The sequence below is a fragment of the Alosa alosa genome, chromosome 8, assembly GCF_017589495.1.
Source record: "Alosa alosa isolate M-15738 ecotype Scorff River chromosome 8, AALO_Geno_1.1, whole genome shotgun sequence".
Taxonomy (NCBI): Eukaryota; Metazoa; Chordata; class Actinopteri; order Clupeiformes; family Clupeidae; genus Alosa; species Alosa alosa.
In genome coordinates this window covers 26,188,631-26,205,741 of record NC_063196.1, presented here as the reverse complement: position 1 = coordinate 26,205,741, position 17,111 = coordinate 26,188,631, and the positions used below count along the sequence as shown (strand labels likewise).

The 17,111-nt window shown below is 52.1% G+C and overlaps 1 protein-coding gene across 1 annotated transcript in view; it reads right to left on the bottom strand.

Annotated features, from left to right (window-relative positions):
• LOC125298821 (signal-induced proliferation-associated 1-like protein 1) overlaps window positions 1-17,111 on the bottom strand; it is a 97,052-nt gene that overhangs the window by 12,081 nt on the left and 67,860 nt on the right. The window contains 10 exon segments of the mRNA XM_048249690.1: window positions 1,292-1,516; window positions 4,219-4,748; window positions 5,717-5,848; window positions 6,262-6,438; window positions 6,535-6,717; window positions 8,058-8,199; window positions 10,359-10,463; window positions 11,234-11,371; window positions 11,834-12,142; window positions 12,950-13,224. Of these exon segments, the coding sequence (XP_048105647.1) occupies window positions 1,292-1,516; window positions 4,219-4,748; window positions 5,717-5,848; window positions 6,262-6,438; window positions 6,535-6,717; window positions 8,058-8,199; window positions 10,359-10,463; window positions 11,234-11,371; window positions 11,834-12,142; window positions 12,950-13,224 (2,216 nt within the window).

Genomic DNA, 17,111 nt, shown 5'->3' with positions numbered 1-17,111 from the left:
ATCTTTTACAACGGCAGATTGCAACCTTATGTCGCAGAAAGGGTTGAAACGATTAGTCGATTAGTTGTCAACTATTAAATTAATCGCCAATTAATTTGGTAATGGATTAATTGGGTTTATTGGAGTTATTGTTAACAGGACAAAAAAACTCAAAATTCTCTTATTTCAGCTTCATTTTATGGAACAAACCACTGGATGTTTATTCGGGGGAAAAAAACAATCATCAGATTAATCGATTATGAAAATAACTGGTAGTTGCAGATCTTTACAATGCAGTCCTCCACATGACCAAATCAGTCTTTGTGAATTTGCTCTGCAGGAGTGACATGTGACCTTCCGTGTGACCTACTCCTGTCCTGGGGTGCGTTTCCCAAAACCATAGTTGCTAACCTCTTAGCAACTTAGTTGTTTGGCAATGGGAATTTGCATGGCAACCAACATAGTTGCAACTATGGTTTTGAGAAACGTGCCCCTGCATCTCATCAAGGTCATCATTAAAACCTATAAAATTTTCAGTTCCCCAAATTACAAGTACTGGCTATAAAACATGCTTAATTCACATGCCTTGTTGCTTGTAGGATATTCATCATTCTGTGAACCATCAGTTTCAGTTCAAATGTACCCCTCTTCTGCTGCTGCAGAAGGGTGTTGTACTACTGAGCAACCACAAGGTGGCGATCAGACACAAAGGTAGCAGAGTTGCACTGCACTCTTTTCAGAACATGGAGGTAAATATATATAGTCATATTCCTATTTCTGAATGAACCTAATAATAAAACAAAACTGGTTCTGTTGTACAGCTTGTTTTTTTGAGTGGGGGCTTTAGGGCAATGAGGTGGAATACGACCTTACAGGAAAACAATAAATAGGATGCAACGGTAACAACAGCAAATACTAAGACTAGTTTCCTTCCACCCAGAAAATGCAACACTACAACTGTGGATATGTTTCTTTTCCACCATATGTGTTGTCCAAAATCTTTTTCAGAGGGGCCATCTGGAACAGCAGGCTATGAGCCACGAGGACGAGCTTTACCTGACCCTGACCCTAACCCCCTGACCCGCTAAACTCCAACCCTGATAACTCCAGTGGGCCAAGCCACCCCCAAATTATCCCCTGCTCTGCGCCCCAGGAGGGGGGGGGGGGGGGGGGACCCCAAGCCCCCCAAATTATCCCCTGCTCTGCCCCCAGGAGGGGAGGGACCCCAAGCCCCCAAATGATCCCCTGCTCTGCGCCCCAGGAGGGGCCAAGCCCCCCTTCCTAAACCCAACACCACCGTCTCGCCTCTTACTTGCGCGTGTCCCCAAAGTCCACGGAGTTGATGGTGCTGCCGGGCTTGCGCCAGCCAATCAGGTACTTGCTGGTGGCCCCCTGGCGCGGGTAGAAGGACTTGGGGCCGGGGGAGATGGAGGCCTGGGAGGAGCAGGGGGAGGTGGCGGCCGAGGACGGCTCCTGCGGCGAGCTGTGGCTGGACCCCAGCAGGCCGGGGCTGCCCGAGTGGCGCGAGCTCACGGCACTGCAGGGCGACACACACACATACACACACACACACACACGCACGCACGCACACACGAAAAGAAAAGGGGTGTGAGTCTAACACACACACATATACACACAGACGTGAAAGGGGTGTGAGCTTCACACACACACACACCTGGAGGGATGTCTGTGTTTCTCTTACATAGAAACACAGAAAGAGGAGGTGGTAGGGTGTGTGTGGGTGTAATTGTGTGTGTCTCGGGGAGGGTGGGGGTGGTAGGGTAATGAGAGATTTCTGTGTAAATCTGCGCTCTCTTACAGACCACACACACACACAGACACACAAACATACACACTTGAAAGGGTGTCCAGATGCATAGTGTACATGACATGCACAGTAAACAGGAGAAAAGTCTAGAGATGCTTTTTAATGTGTAAATCTGTACTGAGCAAGCCCAATAAGACACACACACACACACACACGAAATCACGCACACACACACACACACAAAGCGAGAAGAGTGGGGTTAAGACAGACTCGTGAGTGTAAGTCCATACTGAACGTGGGAGAGAAGAAACGGTCAAGTGGAAGGTGAATGGTGGGGATGTGTTAAGCTGAACAAAGCTGAATCCAATGCACATATATATTAACATACATACTGTACACACACACACACACACACACACACACACACACACACATCTAATATGTGCTATATTGGATCATCAGGTAGCAAGAGTGCACGTTTGAGGTCCACACAGTCTCAGCAGAGTGGAAGGTGGACATTGTGGACGGTCTGTTAACCTTTCCTTTTTTTTTTTTTTTTTTTTTTTTTTTTTTTTTTTTTTAAGAGTTGAGCGTTTTGGCAGGAATGCCAGTCTGATGACCACAATAGGCCAGAGCATCCGTGGAATGTGTTGGGTTCCCGTGGAGGTTACGCAACAGGCTACAGCTACAGACACACAAACTTCTGAAACTTTTCAAACTTTCCACCAACGCTGACTAAAGAGGTGGGAGCCATGTTTTAGGGGAGCCCACGAAGCCAGCCAGCCAGCCAGCCAGCCAGCCATCTCCCTTTAGACAGACAGGCAGGCAGAGAACATCACGTCTGTCTGGAAAGAACAGATCGCTGAGAGAGAGAAAGAGTCCGTCCACGTGTGTGTGTGTGTGTTTGTGTGTGTGTTTGTGTGTGTGTGTGTGTCTGTTTCCCCGTCAGACTAGTCATCTAGTCATCATGCGGTGGTAGGAGGTGTGATGGCTTCAAGAATGCACAGAGTCGGTCTGCAGCTCTGGGGAGAGAGAGAGAGAGAGAGAGAGAGAGAGAGAGAGAGAGAGAGAGAGAGAGAGAACATGCAGCGACTGCACAACTCTCTCAGAGTCTCTTTCACACAGGAAGCAGAACGGGGGAGAGATGGACAAGCCTGCGTCTCCATAAACACCCACTTCCTGAGGAGAGCATGAATTATGAGCGCACTAATAGGGGGGAGGACAGACTGCTGAGGACACCCAAACGCTATCCCTCCATGTTTGGAGAGAAGGAGAGCGAGGGACAGAAAGAGAAAGAGAGAGGAAGAGAGAGAGAGAGAGAGAGAGAGAGAGAGGTGGCTTTCTCCAAGAATGACAATAAAAAAGGGGCTCGTCTCCAAAGCACTTCTTTTTCTACACAGTCAGAGAGAGAGAGAGAGAGAGAGAGAGAGAGAGAGAGAGAGAGAGGGGAGGGAGGAAGGGAGAGAGAAGGAGGGAGGGAGAGATTCGACAGTAAAGGACACAGAGGTGGAAAAAGAGAGTGATTGAGGGAGAGAAAGAAAGAGGTTCTGATGTCTGCTGAATCAATCGTCTCTCTGTGTGTGTCTCTCTCTCTCACACACACACACACACACACACACACACACAAGCAGGGGTGATGGGCGAGTGAGACGACGATGGCGGTGTGTGCGTCTGTGTGTGTGTCTATAAGAAACCTCCTTTGCTTTCCCGCAGACGTTTTCCGAAGGATCAGTGTCTGAGGTTGTGGCTTTCCCAGGAAGGCGACCCAGATGCGGGGTGCCAGCAGACAGCACAGCCCCTCGGTCACTGTCTGGTCAGTGTGTGTGTGTGTGTGTGTCTGGTCAGCAGCAGCCCCACGGCACAGAGCTGAACCGCGGGTCTGACTAACAGCCTGTTATTCCTGGACCGTAGCTGAGGAATAGGACGCTCTGTGTGTGTGTGTGTGTGTGTGTGTGTGTGAGTGAGTGATTGAGGAGCAGTGGTGTGTGGGGGTTTGAGGGTGCATGTGAATGGGAGCGCTCACGAGTGTGTCAGTCAGCAGCAGAGAGAGAAAATGTTATTGTAAGTAAGTGTGAGTGTGTGGAACAGTGAGAGGAGACTACTATGCATTATGGTTGGCAGAGGGTGTGTGTGTGTGTGTGTGTGTGTGTGTGTGTGTGTGTGTGTGTGTGTGTGTGTGTGTGTGTGTGTGTGTGTGCGCAGAGAGTTGAGAATGTGTAGAGACGGAGTGTGTGTTCTGGGAATGTGTAGAGACTGTGTGTGTGTTCTGGAGGGTGGGTTTATTATAAGCGCGTGTGTGTTTTTAAAGATACTGTACCATTATGAGTGTACTGTATGTTCCAAGGTATGAGGAAGCATGTGTACAGTGTATGTGTGTGTGTATGTGTGCGCATGCATGTGTGTATGTGTGCGTGCGCATGTACGTGTGTGCATGTATGTGTGTGTGTGTGTGTGTGTGTGTGTGTGTGTACCTTGAGTGGGAGGCGGCGTCGCTGAGGCTGTAGGAGCTGTTGTCGCGCACCAGCAGGTGGGTGGGGGGGCTGCGGGTGGGGCCCTCAGGCGGCCCCCCAGGGGGCACCGGCGACTCCGCCGCGGGGGGCGAACGCTCCAGCATGCGCCGACCGCCACCGTCTGACTGCCCACCGTGCCAGGGCGACGCCGCCCGTTCGCGGTCTCGCTCTCGGTCTCGCTCTCGCGTGCTCGGTCCACTCACGGGCAGCAGCAGCGAGGACGAGCTGGCATGGTGGGACGGAACACTGCCGCCGCCACCACCGCCGCCGTAGGACGAGGCGTCGATGCCGCTGTCGGCCGACGCCCCCTGCAGGTAGCTGCCGCCTCCCAGGCCGTTGGGCTCCAGGTCACCGAGGTCCGCACCCGCCGCTAGCCCCCCGCCGCCCGTGCTGCTGCCCACGTCGTACCACTTGTCGTCGCTCAGGCCCCCACTGGACGTCGTGCTGGACAGGGTGTTGCTGCTGGAGTGGGCGGAGTACAGGCCCTCAGACTGAGGGAGGGGGGGGAGAGAGAGAGAGAGAGAGAGAGAGGAGTGAAGAGAGAGGGAGAAAGAGAGAGTCAGAGAGACAGGGAGAGAGAGAGAGAGCGGGATGGAGAGAGAAATACAGAGAGATAGAGAGAGAGAGAGAGAGAGAGAGAGAGAGAGAGGAGTGAAGAGAGAGGGAGAAAGAGAGAGGGGAGAGAGAGAGAAAGAAAGACAGAGAGACAGGGAGAGAGAGAGAGAGAGAGAGAGAGAGAGAGGATGGAGAGAGAAAGACAGAGAGAGAGAGAGAGAGAGAGAGAGAGACAGAGAGAGAGACAGAGACAGAGAAGGAGAGGGAGAGCGAGAGGGAAGGAGAGAAAGAAAGAGAGAGAGGGAGAGAAGAGGGAGAGAGTTACAAGAAAGAGAGAAGTCATGTCTTCAGCTCATATCCCAATCCTCTGTTCCAGTGACAAACCTGGCTTAGTTAAAACATTGGAGTAGGCGTGCATGTGTACAGTATATGAGTGTATGTGTGTATGTGTGTAACCTCCAAATACAACAGCCCTGTGGCTTTGGTTTGCTAGGAGCTCATCTTAGCTCTAGGAGTTCTCTAACCCAGGATTGCTAGGAGCTCATCTTATCTCTAGGAGTTCTCTAACCCAGGATTGCTTGTAAACCACGGGACAGCCCCCCATTGGCCGTCACACTGAATCACTAAGCACATCTTAGTCTATGCGTTGACAAGCCATTCATCAAAACTCCAGGACTGGGTATCACTAGTAGTGATCAGTGATTGATACATGTGATATATTAACACATGTTACAAGACTATTTACAATATATTGGCGCACTGTGCGTGTTCTATGTATATGTATGTGTGTGTGAGTGTGTGTGTGTGAGTGTGTGAGTGAGAGTATGTGTGTGTGTGAGTCTGTGTGAGTGAGCAAGTGTGTTTTTGTGTGTGTGTGTGTGTGTGTGTGTGTGTGTAGTCTCACCTGACTGCCCTTCTTGGGAGAGTGGTGGATGACCTGCTCCTGCCTCTGGATCCGTGGGCCTCCAGAATAAGATGACCCAGACTTTGTGACAGGACCATCTAAGCACATCAAAGATAATTTGGAAACATTTAGCTTCAGAACATGGAATAGAACAGGGAACATTATAATCAAAGCTTTTTGCTAAATGGTCCGACATATAGACAGTACAGCAGTAGACAACTGGTGCTGGCCCAAAAAACCACACACAACACGATCATCACCACCACCTTCATCATCATCATCATCACCATCACCACCACCTTCACAATCATCATCATAACCACCACCTTCACAATCATCATCATAACCACCACCTTCACAACCATCATCATAACCACCACCTTCACAACCATCATCATCATCATAACCACCACCTTCATCATCATCATCATCACCACCACCTTCACAACCCTCATCATCATCATCATAACCACCACCTTCACAATCATCATCATCATCATCACCACCTTCATCATCATCATCATCATCATAACCACCACCACCACCTTCACAATCATCATCATAACCACCACCTTCACAACCATCATCATCATCATAACCACCACCTTCACAATCATCATCATAACCACCACCTTCACAATCATCATCATCATCATCATCACCACCACCTTCACAATCATCATCATAACCACCACCTTCACAATCATCATCATAACCACCACCTTCACAATCATCATCATCATCACCACCACCTTCACAACCATCATCATCATCACCACCACCTTCACAACCATCATCATCATCATCATAACCACCACCTTCACAATCATCATCATCACCACCACCTTCACAATCATCATCATAACCACCACCTTCACAACCATCATCATTACCACCTTCACAATCATCATCATAACCACCACCTTCACAACCATCATCATTACCACCTTCACAATCATCATCATAACCACCACCTTCACAATCATCATCATAACCACCACCTTCACAACCATCATCATTACCACCTTCACAACCATCATAATCATCACCACCACCACCATCATCATCATCAACACCCTATCAACTGCATAGTCATCATCATCGCCATTATCACCACCAACAAATATAACTAAACCCGTCCAGCTTGGGGAACTCATATGAAACTCCAATCTCCATTCTCTTCATTCTTATGAAACACTCTCTCTCTCTCCCTCTCCCTCTCCCTCTCCCTCTCCCCCTCTCCCTCTCCCTCTCTCTCTCTCTCTCTCTCTCTCTCTCTCTCTCTCTCTCTCTCTCTCTCTGACACTAAGTGAGGTGAGGCCAGGGGAGCTGAATCACCGCAGACTGAAGAACGCAAACTCATCTGAAGGAGACCGCAGAGAGAGAGAGAGAGCTGACCACTGGGATGGCCACTGGCCAGCATCTGCTCCTCTCAGAGCAGCCAAACAGGAGAGAGAGTAAGTCAGACCATTGTGAGAGTGCCCGGGCGTTACGCAACAGTAGCGTCACCAAAACAAGACAGGCTGTACGGGGCAATTAGGGGAGGCAGCTTCCTCAAGCGGTGCAGGAGCGTTGAGTGCATCTATAATAACTGTGTGCATATATATGTGTGTGTGTGTGTGTGTGTGTGTGTGTGTGTGTGTGTGTGTGTGTGTGTGTGTGTGTGTTTACACGTGTGCAAGTGTGTGTGAAAGAGAGAAAAGAGAGAGAGGGATGGTGTGGAGGATGGAGGCAAAAGCAAAGGACGAGGCAGATGTTAGATTAGCTCTCCTTAATTAGCTCTATTTCAACCTTAATGCATGCAAACGATTCTAGTACTTTAGTTATGCACGTTAGCCGAAAGCATTGTGCTCATCCAGTCAGTCATGTGTATGCGTACATACTTATGTGTGTGTGTATGTGTGTGTGTGTGTGTGTGTGTGTGTGTGTGTGTGTGTGTGTGTACACAGTACACATGAAGTGAGACTGAACTTCTCAGCCCTCTACTCAACTCTCACACACCAGAGTAAGGGAAGTCAGGACACTCAAGCCAGGATTCTGTTGCCCACACTCAAGGGCCATTTCCCAGCATGCATTGCCACACCCCTCTCTACCATGGAGGGTTTCCCCATCCTGTGTACACACACACACACACACACACACACACACACACACACACACACACACACTTCCTCTGGCTCTGCCTTCCCCAGTCACCCGCTGAACAAATGTGGCCGTTACCACTTTAATTAAACTCAAAGTGACCGCAGACCACAGGTATTCCACCACATTCTTCCTTTGCTGGCTATTTTAAAACAACGCCAGCGGGGCTCGTGGTGGACTACTAGGGAGAGAGGTCAACACTCGACCGCCGGAGTTCCCTGTGGCCTGAGGTCAGCGCAGGACCCCCAGAGCCACTTGAAAAGGGGGGTGTGGGAGGTGGGGCGCGGTTGGAGTGTGGGCTGGCGAAGGGTAGGCCCAGACACGACACACGCTGGGTCACTCTGTCAAGCCAGCACATGCAAACACCCCTGCCCAGCCACTCTGACCTGAAGTGGCCTGGCCTGGCCTCGCATGTCCTGAACTGGCTTTGCCCAGGGGAGAGGGAGGACACGAGGACAAGGCTGGTTAAGTGTGGATTTGGGAAGTTGCTAAAAACAGGAACTCTAAAAATGAAATGACAGGGTACATGGAACAGTCAAAACAAATGACCACAAGAAAGGTTACATGCAGTTGAATGAAAGGGGAAAACAACAACCACAAAAGCCAGTGTTGCTTGGCAGAGATGGCAGCTGCAAGGTGTCGCAAGAGGGACTGTGGAGGATCAGAGGTGCCGAGGGAGAGATGGAACAAAACGAGAGAGAGCAATAAAAAGAAAGAGGAGAAAAGAGGATAGATCAGTGAGTTGGGTGGAGGAGAGGAGAGACAGAGGCAAGGCAATAAAACGAAAGAAGAGAAAAGAGGAGAGATCAGTGAGTTGGGGTGGAGGAGAGGAGAGACAGAGGCAAGGCAATAAAACGAAAGAGGAGAAGAGGGGGGACGTGAGCGGCGAGATGGTTTGACGAGGCTGAGCGTGAGTCACCGCGGCGACCGCTGACCCTGACGAGAACAGGAAAGAACGCCGGCGACCGCAAAACAGAGGGCAGTCGGAACAAAAGGGCCGCTGCACGCCAAACAATACCCATGCCAGGAGGCAAGAGAGTGCCCGCTCTGCCCTTTAGAAATCTACAGCAGAGAGCCGAGCAAGTTTTCTTTTTTTTGCTTTTTTGTGTGTCTGTGTGTGTGTGTGTGTTCTGCTTATTTATCTGTCTGTGTTTTTCTCTTTTCTTCAGCGAGATTGCTTTCTAATACACATAGACTGACCAGCAGGTTGTGATGGTGGGGGGTGTGTGTGTGTGTGGGGTGATTGTCACCTGAAGGGGCTTTTGGAAACACCTCATCACACAGAGACAGAAAGATGGAGAGGGAGAGAGAGAGAGAGAGAGAGAGAGAGAGAGAGAGAGAGAGAGAGAGAGAGAGAGAGAGAGAGAGAGAGAGAGAGAGAGAGAGAGGGAGAGAGAGCAAAGGAGGGATATAATGTTGGTCCACTTTCCATACTCCTCAAAGTACAGAGGGCACTTGAGGGTAATGGTCAAGCAGGGGGCTGGGAGTCTAGCACAGGGGAGGATCAGCAGAGAGGGGGCCAAGGGCACTCTGTATATACTCCACGCCTTGTACGAGCGTGCGTTTGTTTGTTTGAGGGGATTTGTATGTTTGTCTGTGTGTGTGTGTGTGTGTGTGTGTGTGTGTGTGTGTGTGTGTGTGTGTGTGTGTGTGTGTGTGTGTGTGTGTGTGTGTCTCTCAAGTTTGGCCTCAGACAAACAAATGATAATGGACAACCACATTCTTAACTCTCCCTCTGAGAACCCCATGTCAGAAACAAATCAGTTTGACATAAAACACAGCACACCCCAAATTCTTTAGACACACCCACAGACACACAGCTGTGTTTACGGTAGGAGACGGTCTTGTGAACCCCAGACTAGGAGAACCCCCCCACTGAGGTCTTCGCTAGTTCAACACCACACAGAGCAGCTAGAGAAGCAGTCCAACAGGTCTCTCATGTGACTGGCACGCTGGGAATTAAGAGGGTACGTCGGGAGAAAGTGCTGAAATGTCTCATGATGAATACCAGTCAAATCTGCCACCACTAAAACATGGCCTTCTTTTTAAATCCTGCCGCCTACAACAAGAAGAACCATCACCACGGCACTTCTCAGTGCCAGTCAACCTTACTACTCGCTGTGACATTTCGCAGTTAATCCTCTTAGCTCCCCTTGCATTTACTCCAGCGTGTGGCATCCACACTTGTCATCAGAGAAGTTCACATTTCGGAGAAGCCTCGGGGAAAATAGAACCACTTTAGGTCTGAGATTTGGTCATTGTTTTTTTAAGGGAAGGAGTGTCTCCATTGTTGTTGTGTGTCCTGTGTTGTTGTTGTGTGTTCTGTGTTGTTGTTGTGTGTCCTGTGTTGTGTTGTCAATGTTGTTGGCATCTGGCGGTGCTTTTTCTGTGTATGTGTTTTAGACATCCTGCTGCACACTAAATTTCCTTTTCTAAGGGTAAATAAAGTAAAACTTGAGAGCCACAGAAAACCACGCGCATTACCCACGATGCACCTCACCTGCCGGTGCCGCATCTCCACTGGCTGCCTTTTGCCGGCTGCGGGTATCCGCTGTGGCGTAGCTGACGCTCCCCAGGAAGGGGAGAGTGCCTGGGGGGCCCGAATCTACAACACACAACAACAACAAGAACAACACGCCACAATTAACACACAACAGTAAAAATAACACGGCACTAAACAGCACAATAGCCACGCACTTCACATTTGGAATGAAGCACACGCCATCCCATTAAGATGCTCATACATCAAAACACTGCTGGATAAAATCACGGCCAAAAACCTGCACACTGAAGGATACGGCTGCACATAACAAACTCACATCTGCTAGCCTAGGTGCGTCTGCTTTGTGCCTGTGTACTGTGTTTGTCCATGTCCATGAACGTGCAGGACCATAAAAGGCTAATTTAATTTGACATTTTTAATATCTGTGAAGTTTCATTACGAAGCAAAAAAACTCATTAAGTCTCACATCTGGAAGTGTTATTGAGGTTTAATAGGCAGCATGTGAAGGGTAAGGGCTGAGACATGAAAGACTAATAAAAAGAGCCTAGTTCCTGCTTATGTGCGGATGCCTTTACATGCGACCGCGTTGAAGTGTGCATATAAAGTTAACACGGCACATATGCAGGACAGTTACGCAGATCCGTGTGTGTGTGTGTGTGTCTGTGTGGAGCTTTTATACCTACGTTAATGTATGTATGTGGAGTTTATATATACACAAGTGTGTGTGTGTGGTAGTGTGTGTGTGTACGTACAGTACTTCTGTATGTGAGATATGCGGAGCTTGTGTGTGTGTGTGTATGTATGTGTGTGTGTGTGTGTGTGTGTGTGTGTGTGTGTGTGTGTGTGTGTGTGTGTGTGTGCACCCCACTCACCCCTCTGGCATGGACTTCTGCCTCCAATGGGCGCTAGCCGTGTCGCTGGAGCAGGAGAGGTTGCTGGGAGAGCTGCGGTTGTGGCGGCCCAGACCCAGAGACGAGCCCAGCCCATAATTCTCAGAGCCAGGAGACATCCTGAGAGAGGGAGAGAGGGAGAGAGGGAGAGAGGGAGAGGGGAGAGGGAATAAAATAGAGAGAAAAAAAAAGAAACAATGAGTAAGTGAGTAAGAGCAATTTGCAGAAACTTTGTTCAAAACTAAATATCCAAATGACTAGAATAAGAAAGAAGAGAAATTATGGGGAACCTGAGCGCAACATACTGTAAAGAAAACAGTCAGCCTGAACTCCAACTCCCATGATGCCCCACAATCAGCTTGAACTCCATCTCCCATGAGACTCCCCAGTCAGCCTGAACCCCAACTCCCATGAGGCCCCTCAGGTCAGCCTGAACTCCAACTCCCATGATGCCCCACAATCAGCCTGAACACCAACTCCCATGATGCCCCACAGTCAGCCTGAACTCCAACTCCCATGAGGCCCCACAGTAGCCCCTGCACTCTGCCTACAGCACCCCACTCTCCCCCCATCATCCCGCACTCCTTGAGCCCAGGGTCGTGGCCCCGCCGCTGGACACGCTTCTGCTGGGATGGCAGGCGGGTGGCCCCTCGCTCGGCGGAGAGCGTCTTGCCCATGCTGGCGCCCAGGCTGACGGCGCGGTTGGGCGTCCCGCTGGCGCTGCCTGCGTGGCCCGGCTGGGGCGAGGCGGCCAGCGACTGCTGAGGGCTGGAGCTGTTGCGCTGCCACTTGTTGTTGTTGCTGCGGAAGGGGAACTTGTACTCGAAGGAGCCCGCCTCGTTGCTGCCCTTATACTCCACCACAGGCACACGGCAAAGCTCAGAGCAGCCCCTATGGACAGAGGGATGGATGAATGGATAGATGGAGGGTAATAAAGAGGGAAGAAGACAGGGAATAAGGGATTACAAGAGAAACAGGGATAACATAAGAACAGCACACTGACCGGAATAGCCATTCAGAAATGAAGCAGCTGTTTCCAACTTGCATGAGTTAAATGTTAAAATGTTTTTCAGAAACATGACACCATATAGCATTATGAGGACAAATCCTTAAGAATCCTGTATTAACCAGTCAGAATCCTGCCTGCCTGGCTTTAGGTTTACAACCCAGTGCGGGTGCAGGCCACCTGATAACATTAATCACCCATCTGAAATGTGAAAGCTGGTAATTACATGGATGGTTAAGACTGCTGGAATAAAAACCCAAACCCACGAGGGGCCTTGAAAAACAGGTTTTTCTACTCCCAGTATCCTTAAAAAAGTGTAGTTTTAGATTTAATAGACCTTTATGGCTAAATTACACAATATCATCAATAATATAAGGCAATAATATTAGTGACCATAATTAGTAAGTTAAGTATCATTGGCTACATTGAAAACACAAGTGATCATGGGTGTGTCGGTGGTGTTATCAGTGGGTCCTGTCTGGACTGGCCTGGGTGGGGCTGGCCTAGGTGGGTGGGGCTGGGCTGGCCTGGGTGGGTGGGGCTGGATGTGACTGGGCTGGCCTGGGTGGATGGGGCTGGGTGGGTGGGGCTGGATGTGACTGGGCTGGCCTGGGTGGATGGGGCTGGGTGGGTGTGGCTGGCCTGGGTGGGTGGGGCTGGCTGGGGCTGGCCTGGGTGGGTGGGGCTGGTACCTGCGGGGCGTGGCATCCTCGTGCGGCGGGATGATGAGCACCTTGACGGTGACTGAGGTGCGCAGCAGGTCGATCATCTGCTCGTGCGAGAGTGCGGCCACGGACACCTTGCAGATCTCCACCAGGCGGCTGCCCTGCCGCAGGCCGGCCTGCCAGGCGTAGCCGTAGGGCTCCACCTCGGCCACGATGCCCTCGTAGTTGACGTGGAAGCCCAGCTGGCCCAGGCCGTTACGCCGCAGCGTCAGCTCTGTCGTCTCGCAGCCCTTCGTCAGAAACTGTCAGGAGGGGGAGGAGAGAGAGAGAGAGAGAGAGAGAGATAGATAGATAGATAGATAGATAGATAGATAGAGAGAGAGAGAGATAGAGAGAGAGAGAGGTTAGTAACCATATTTTGGGAGGAGCGAGTGTGAGACTGCGGGAGAGGGAGAGAGAAAAGTTTGTAACAAATCCACAATTAGGCAATATTAGCAGCTGGGACTATTTCATGGCAAAAGAGTACTTTGAAAATAATTACACATTAGATAATAGATAAATAATAGAGGACAATAGATACATAATGGAAGATTTAAATCCAAATATATTTTAAATTCCAAAACCTTTTGTGTTGGCACCTTATTACTGTCAGGGAGTTAGGGAGGAGGAAGAGGAGGATGATGATGATGAAGTGTAGGGGAAGGGAGGAGAGGGAGGGGGCGAGAAGTTTGTCACCGCAGTTTGGGAGACGGGCGAGAGGAGAGAGAACAAGTGACAAGGAGGGGGGAGAGGGAGAGAGTGAGAGAGAGAGAGAGAGTGAGAGGAAGGGAGGGAGAACAAAAAACACTTTGCATCCAAAATTTGGTAGGAGGGGAGAGGACATTTGCTTTGCATCCACAAATTTGATTTGAAAAATATGGTTAGTGTACAAGCTGTGCCAATAAAGCAAATCCAGAATGAAATTAAGCTATTAGATCCAGAGGAAGAGTGGGAGGAAAGGAGGAGGAAAGGGTGAGAGAGAGAGAGAAAGAGTGAGAGAGAGAGAGAGAGCAGAGAAAGCAATGCAGAGAGTAAGAAAGAAAAGAGGAAGGAAATCGAAGTGACAGTACAGCAAAAGAAAAACATAAATCTAGAGAAAGACGCATTCGCAACTGCCCCCCCACCCACACACCCTGTATTGATGAGACATCCTCCCAAAGCTCATTTAAGAACAACCAAACAAGCCCTCCGGGGGAATTGGTGCAGCTGACGTTATTTACGCTCATGCTTGCGAGCTTGTGAGAGAAAGCTTTGCTCGCTAATTGACCAAGATGAGGTGAGGAAGGATTTCGTGTCGAGGCAGGCCCAGATGAAAAGTCTCCGCTCCGATGCCGACGGAGGATGCTGGACGACGTGTGCATTTATTTCTTTGAATTGCCACTGATGTCGGCACCTCGGCAGCGGAGGCCAAGTTAAATATAGAAACCCATAGCCTGTGCGGCTCACCTGAGGAGAGACGTGTCCGCTGTGAGTGTGGGCAGCACTGAATGGCGAGGAAGCAGGCGTAATATTCTAGAACATTCCGAGAGGAAATAAAGCTGTGCGCCCCTGATCAGTGAATCCTAAGAGCTCTGATGCTTTTTTTTTTACCCTTTATGGTGAAATAACGATATGAAATGGGGAGTCCGTGGCCTGGACTTCAACATATGTGTATTTGATTTTGAAACAGAGAGAGTGTGTGTGTGTGTCCATGTGGGAGGCCGGGTTGTGGATGGTAAATGATTGGTATGGTTACGACCACTGTGGCTGCCTTGTTTGTACATGGAAGCTTTTTTCCTGCTCTAGGTAACATCTGAACGGTTTGTTCGGTGAAGTAGTCTCATGGCAACAGTAAGTACCTGCCCCTGTACCTGCCCCTGTACCTGCCCCTGTACCTGCCCCTGTACCTGCCCCTGTACCTGCCCCTGTACCTGCCCCTGTACCTGCCCCTGTACCTGCCCCTGTACCTGCCCCTGTACCTGCCCCTGTACCTGCCCCTGTACCTGCCCCTGTACCTGCCCCTGTACCTGCCCCTGTACCTGCCCCTGTACCTGCCCCTGTACCTGCCCCTGTACCTGCCCCTGTACCTGCCCCTGTACCTGCCCCTGTACCTGCCCCTGTACCTGCCCCTGTACCTGCCCCTGTACCTGCCCCTGTACCTGCCCCTGTACCTGCCCCTGTACCTGCCCCTGTACCTGCCCCTGTACCTGCCCCTGTACCTGCCCCTGTACCTGCCCCTGTACCTGCCCCTGTACCTGCCCCTGTACCTGCCCCTGTACCTGCCCCTGTACCTGCCCCTGTACCTGCCCCTGTACCTGCCCCTGTACCTGCCCCTGTACCTGCCCCTGTACCTGCCCCTGTACCTGCCCCTGTACCTGCCCCTGTACCTGCCCCTGTACCTGCCCCTGTACCTGCCCCTGTACCTGCCCCTGTACCTGCCCCTGTACCTGCCCCTGTACCTGCCCCTGTACCTGCCCCTGTACCTGCCCCTGTACCTGCCCCTGTACCTGCCCCTGTACCTGCCCCTGTACCTGCCCCTGTACCTGCCCCTGTACCTGCCCCTGTACCTGCCCCTGTACCTGCCCCTGTACCTGCCCCTGTACCTGCCCCTGTACCTGCCCCTGTACCTGCCCCTGTACCTGCCCCTGTACCTGCCCCTGTACCTGCCCCTGTACCTGCCCCTGTACCTGCCCCTGTACCTGCCCCTGTACCTGCCCCTGTACCTGCCCCTGTACCTGCCCCTGTACCTGCCCCTGTACCTGCCCCTGTACCTGCCCCTGTACCTGCCCCTGTACCTGCCCCTGTACCTGCCCCTGTACCTGCCCCTGTACCTGCCCCTGTACCTGCCCCTGTACCTGCCCCTGTACCTGCCCCTGTACCTGCCCCTGTACCTGCCCCTGTACCTGCCCCTGTACCTGCCCCTGTACCTGCCCCTGTACCTGCCCCTGTACCTGCCCCTGTACCTGCCCCTGTACCTGCCCCTGTACCTGCCCCTGTACCTGCCCCTGTACCTGCCCCTGTACCTGCCCCTGTACCTGCCCCTGTACCTGCCCCTGTACCTGCCCCTGTACCTGCCCCTGTACCTGCCCCTGTACCTGCCCCTGTACCTGCCCCTGTACCTGCCCCTGTACCTGCCCCTGTACCTGCCCCTGTACCTGCCCCTGTACCTGCCCCTGTACCTGCCCCTGTACCTGCCCCTGTACCTGCCCCTGTACCTGCCCCTGTACCTGCCCCTGTACCTGCCCCTGTACCTGCCCCTGTACCTGCCCCTGTACCTGCCCCTGTACCTGCCCCTGTACCTGCCCCTGTACCTGCCCCTGTACCTGCCCCTGTACCTGCCCCTGTACCTGCCCCTGTACCTGCCCCTGTACCTGCCCCTGTACCTGCCCCTGTACCTGCCCCTGTACCTGCCCCTGTACCTGCCCCTGTACCTGCCCCTGTACCTGCCCCTGTACCTGCCCCTGTACCTGCCCCTGTACCTGCCCCTGTACCTGCCCCTGTACCTGCCCCTGTACCTGCCCCTGTACCTGCCCCTGTACCTGCCCCTGTACCTGCCCCTGTACCTGCCCCTGTACCTGCCCCTGTACCTGCCCCTGTACCTGCCCCTGTACCTGCCCCTGTACCTGCCCCTGTACCTGCCCCTGTACCTGCCCCTGTACCTGCCCCTGTACCTGCCCCTGTACCTGCCCCTGTACCTGCCCCTGTACCTGCCCCTGTACCTGCCCCTGTACCTGCCCCTGTACCTGCCCCTGTACCTGCCCCTGTACCTGCCCCTGTACCTGCCCCTGTACCTGCCCCTGTACCTGCCCCTGTACCTGCCCCTGTACCTGCCCCTGTACCTGCCCCTGTACCTGCCCCTGTACCTGCCCCTGTACCTGCCCCTGTACCTGCCCCTGTACCTGCCCCTGTACCTGCCCCTGTACCTGCCCCTGTACCTGCCCCTGTACCTGCCCCTGTACCTGCCCCTGTACCTGCCCCTGTACCTGCCCCTGTACCTGCCCCTGTACCTGCCCCTGTACCTGCCCCTGTACCTGCCCCTGTACCTGCCCCTGTACCTGCCCCTGTACCTGCCCCTGTACCTGCCCCTGTACCTGCCCCTGTACCTGCCCCTGTACCTGCCCCTGTACCTGCCCCTGTACCTGCCCCTGTACCTGCCCCTGTACCTGCCCCT